This window comes from Calidris pugnax, unplaced genomic scaffold (assembly GCF_001431845.1).
Source record: "Calidris pugnax isolate Ruff unplaced genomic scaffold, ASM143184v1 scaffold459, whole genome shotgun sequence".
Classification (NCBI taxonomy): domain Eukaryota; kingdom Metazoa; phylum Chordata; class Aves; order Charadriiformes; family Scolopacidae; genus Calidris; species Calidris pugnax.
The window spans coordinates 497,166-502,177 of NW_015091670.1; the positions used below are offsets into that span (position 1 = coordinate 497,166).

At 54.8% G+C, this 5,012-nt stretch overlaps 1 protein-coding gene across 1 annotated transcript in view; it reads right to left on the reverse strand.

The window, feature by feature from the left end:
• DENND6B (DENN/MADD domain containing 6B) overlaps window positions 1–983 on the reverse strand; it is a 27,712-nt gene extending 26,729 nt beyond the window's left edge. Inside the window, exon 1 of the mRNA XM_014961942.1 lies at window positions 864–983. Coding sequence (XP_014817428.1) covers window positions 864–983 — 120 coding nt within the window. The remainder of the gene's footprint in view (window positions 1–863) is intronic.
• Between the last annotated feature and the right edge of the window lie 4,029 nt (window positions 984–5,012).

Consider the following 5,012-nt stretch of genomic DNA (forward strand, 5'->3'; position numbering starts at 1 on the left):
GGGTGGCCGGGAGGCGGCGGGACGTGGCCGCCGCTAAACCCGCCTCACCCTGCCCCGCTCCTGCGCCCCGCCGGGGGCTGCCGCTCCCCGGAGCTTCACCCCTCCGCTCCCGGCTCGCCCCGGGCCGCGCCTCGGCCGGGTGGGGCCTCCCCGGCCTGCGCCGCCGGTGTCGCCGCCCAGGCCCAGTGCCCACGGTTGGGCCCAGTGCTGCTGCCCGACGTTGCTGCCCAGGCCCGGTGCCCGTGGGTGGGCCCAGTGTCACTGCCCAGGCACGGTGCCCGTGGGTGGGCCCAGTGTCGCTGCCCAGGCTTGGTGTTGTTGCCCAGGCTTGGTGCTGCTGCCTAGGCCCAGTGCCCTCTGCCCAGGGCCCAGGCCCGGAGCCCGTGGGTGGGCCCAGTGTCACTGCCCAGGCCTGGTACTGTTGCCCAGGCTCGGTGCTGCTGCCTGGGCCTGGTGCCCACTGCCCAGGCCCGGTATCGCTGCCCAGGCCTGGTGTTGTTGCCCAGGACCAGTGCCCACAGGTGGGCCCAGTGCTGCTGCCCAGGCCTGGTGCCTGTGGCTGGGCTCAGTGCTGCTGCCTGCTACCCAGGCCCAGTGCCCACCACCCAGGCTGGGTGCCTGCTGCCCAGGCTGGGTGCCTGCTGCCCAGGCCCGGTGCCCGCTGCCCAGGCCTGGTGTTGCTGCCCAGACCCAGTGCCTGCAGGTGGGCCCGGTGTCACTGCCCAGGCCTGGTGGTGTTGCCCAGGCTTGGCGCTGCTGCCCAGGACCAGTGCCCTCTGCCCAGGCTTGGTGCCTGTGGGTGAGCCCAGTGTCACTGCCCAGGCCTGGTGCCCGCTGCCCAGGCTTGGTGCTGCTACCCAAACCTGGTGCTGTTGCCCAGGCCCAGTGTCAATGCCCAGGCCCAGTGCCCGTGGCTGGGCCCAGCCCGCAGAGTCGGGCAGGTTGGGAGCAGTGCCAGCATCAGGGAGGGCTGACCCCGGCATGGCCGAGGGGCCAGAGGGGTGTCAGCAGAGCCAGGCTGGGCACAGGGTGGACGTGAGCCAATGTCAATGGCAAAGGGTAAAGTGGGAGCCCAGCGTGTGCGTTTCGGTTCGATCTAAGGCATGTGAACTCTGCGGCAGGAGCTGCTGCCTTCTCGCTGTTATTCAGCACTCAGGGTGGGAGGACAGTGACATTGAGGAAATGTTAAAATATCAGTGATAAATAGCAGTTTCATGGCAGATTTCCTGAGGGGATGGCTAAAACACATTCACTTTTGGTTGTTTTTTCTTTCTTATTTATTGCTAGGTCAGTTTGGGCCAGTTTCAGTCACGGAGCAGACGAACACTAGGGCACCGTAAAGAGCATGTGAAGGAGAAAGAGTCTTCAGCAGCACTGGCTGAGACAGCCTTACACTGACTCATGGCATCCCGCTGGCACCCCGTGCCTCCTAGAGAGGAGAAGTTTGTCTCCTGAGTTATGTGATGGAGAAGCTGGAGTTCACTCAGGCGAGCAGTAACCTCAGCCCTGACATTAGCCCTGTGAGCTTGGCCATAAAGCCTCTTCATGGGGTTGAGCCAAGGCTCTGGTGTCTGATTTGATGGGAAAAGCTGTGCCCATTTCTGTGTGTTTCCTTGGTAGACTGCATCATGACCCATAAGTACAAAGTGGGGGTAATTCTGTCAGGACCAATGGGATTATTTCAGATTTACATAATTTTAGGGGAGAATCTACCTTCTTAACTGTTAGATACAGAGAGAGAGCCTTTCACTACTACAGATTAATTTGTGTCCTCTCCTCTGGCTGTCTGTCCAACACACTGTTAAATTTAAAACTCGTTTTAGGGTTCCAATACTTGCTGATCCTGCAATATGGCTCTTGGAAATGGCCTCTGAGAAGAGAGAACTGGAGACCTTGGATCTGTGCTGACTTTGTGCCTGTGATAGGTTCCTGTTCAGAGGAAAGGTGTGTGTTTCCATATCAATCAAAGTCTTTCAGCTACTGTTTTGATACTTCTCAAATGTTACAAGTACTTTTGTCATCCTTTTTATTCATGGTAAATTTTCTTCTGCTTGGCACGCCAGGAATGTATGTGTAGCTGCAGTGAAATCGGCTATATGAGACCCCTTGGAATAAGATTCAAGGTGATTTTCATTATGGGACAAAGGATTATGGGGCAAAAAATGTCTGATATTTTTATTTAGATTATTTTTTTCTTATATTTTTATTGTGCCCCGTTTTTGGCAAGAGCCAGATGTTAGCTTGGGTTTTTTCACCTGAGTTCTTTGACAACTTGTCCTGCACAGTTAGCGAGGAAGAAAAACATTAGGATTTTCTGAGATTGTGAGTAGGACCAAAGTCGGGGTGTCTCTTATGCCAGACTTCTGTAGAGGCCTCACCAATGTTTCGTAGCATTGGGGTGGCGAAATTGGCTGATGAAGAAAGTCCTTGAGAACAGGAAGACTAAAGAGCTTGTTCTCCTTCTGTGTGCTTATTGTGAGAGCTATGGACATCATGACTGGATATTAACATTATCATTAATATCCAACAAGCAGCAAAGCATATAGTAACAGAAATTCTTTACATACAGCACAATGAGAGCCTATAAGAAATAATGATAGTACTTAACAGCTAATATTACAATTAATTGTTTGTGTTTGCCTAGCACCTCTGCACCCTGGGGTGGGCCATGGGTATGTTTAGTGAGATGCAATAACTCCAGGCAAGGAGATGATACGGGTTAAGGTCCTGCTGCATCGACAGCCTCGCCAGGGCACCACTGCACTGTTGGGAAAACAGCGTCTGACCGCCTGTAGCTGCTGTGTCAACACCCACAGGATATCTGAGGGAAGGCCTGGCGTTTGATCGCCGCTCTGATACCGCCTGGCAATTTACACAAGCTGGGGACATGCCTCCAGAGTATTTTTGGTTGAGCGTTGTCTAAACACAAGAGCTTTTACGGTTCATTTCCTCAGCTTGTCTTGAAACAAAACCAAGGGAGGACCTTAAGCCCTGATGGGTATCTGGCCCGTCCTGGCTGGGTGGGGAGGGTGCTGGTCCCCTGCTCCTCCCAGCGTCTGCAGAGAAAGCTGCAAAGTGGTGTTTTCTGCAAGTGAAGAATTTAATCAGCTCTGGCTGGAGGGCTGGGCCCTCCGCGCTTTCGCTCTCTCCGAAACAGCTAATCACAGGGCCCACGATTTCGAGCCTTTTAAGCGCCTGGTTGCTGCTGGGCCATATTTGGGCAACGGAGGTTCTGCAGCGCCCGCGGACGCCGCGGATCTGCTCCTCGCCGGAGCTGCGCCGGAGATAGCGCGCTGCTGCGCCGGGGCCAGCCTGTGGGTTTTGCACGGCTCCTAAGCAACGCGAGTAAATAGAGCATTTCGCAACCTCCACCAACAGCGGTTGCTACACTTTCATCTATAATTATCTCCTGCATCAGCGCTCTCAGCAGCGACCGGCCTACCAGATTTTGCAGGATATTTTGCATCGGGCTTCGGCTCGCCTGCCTTTCCTCTCGCATTGCCAGTCAGGATAATGCTCCCCAGACGAGAGGAGGAACAGCAGTACCCTGCAGACCGGAGGAACGTGCGATGCGCTGGAAGCCAAGGAACGTTCTCTCGCCAGGCTCGCTTCTGAGGGCTGTTTATATTCTCTGCGCTTCAGAGCTTTGTTGTTTGAACAAGGCCTTGTAACTTGCCCCAAAAGGCTGCCAAATATAATTCTCAGCGTTTGGAAAAGCCCGAGACACAAATTATCTGTAGGAAAAGAGCCTGTGACTGCGGGAGAAGGAAGGCAGAGTTCTCCCCTCCTCCCTTTGGGGTTTCTCAGTGTTGCTGTCAGAGCTGCAGCTCGGCGATCCTGAGATAACGTCTGTTCTAGGCACTAGCTCGCACTTCATTGCTAAGCCAAGAATAGAGCCCGGCATTCTTCACCCTCGACATCCTATTTCTGGTGGTGCAGGCTCCCAGCAGAGCGTGTGCCGGATCCCGCCTCGCTGCCAATCCTCGGCGAGGCTCGGGCTCTTCCCTCCGCTCCTAGAGCTGCAGAGCTGGGCTCAGGGTCTGAAACCCAAAATGCTCATTGCCCTGAGGGGCTGAAGACACCGGTGTCCACGCCCTGCCCAAGCCTTTGCTGCAGCGATCCTTGGATTTCTAACAAAAATTCTGGGTTTTATACTTTTTCACCGAACTTCAGAATCAAAGCCTCCTCTGAACAGGGTTCAGTGCTTCAAAGCAGGGAGCAAGCCCTCGCCAGCAGTACAGCAGGTCACACAACAAAACCCCACTTACTGTGCCCCCTGCTTGATGTGTAAATCCAGTTACTTGAGTTAAAGCGCGGCAGGTTTTCAAGCTCAAAGGTGTATGGTAATGAGGTAGCTTTGGTTGGGAAATACATGTTCAATGCGTAGAGAAAAAAATAAAGAAGGAGGGCACCGTTCAGCAGCCTGGTAGTCCAAAGGCTGTGAGTTTGCATGGATAGGATGAGGAGGTAATTAATACTTGCTAATATCTGGGGTGCAATCCCAAGGGTTGCTGAGCACCCTGGGATGGGACAGGGGGTTGGTCTGAGGCTTTAGGTGTGGGTCTGCAGCAGCACGGGGACAAGGAACAGTGGGGTGAATTCTTATTGTCCCCTTGCAGTGCAACCCACAAGAAGGAGTTTTAAGATGTTGGGTTCTTACACAGTCGGGATTGTGTCTGAATTGTCTGTATCCACAATTGTTGGCATCAACAATCCCAGAATCCCAGAGTGATGTGGGGTTGGCAGGGACCTCTGGAGAGCACCCAGGCCAACCCCCTGCTAGAGCAGGGGCACCCACAGCAGCTCCCACAGCAACGTCTCCAGGGGGGTTGCAATGTCTCCAGAGAAGGAGACTCCACCACCTCTCTGGGCAGCCTCTGCCAGGCCTCTGCCACCCTCACACCAAACAACGGCCTCCTCATGGTGTTCCCATGGAGCTTCCCCTGCTCCAGTTGGTGCCCGTTCCCTCTTGGCCTGGCCCTGGGCACCACTGGGAAAAGCCTGGCCCCATC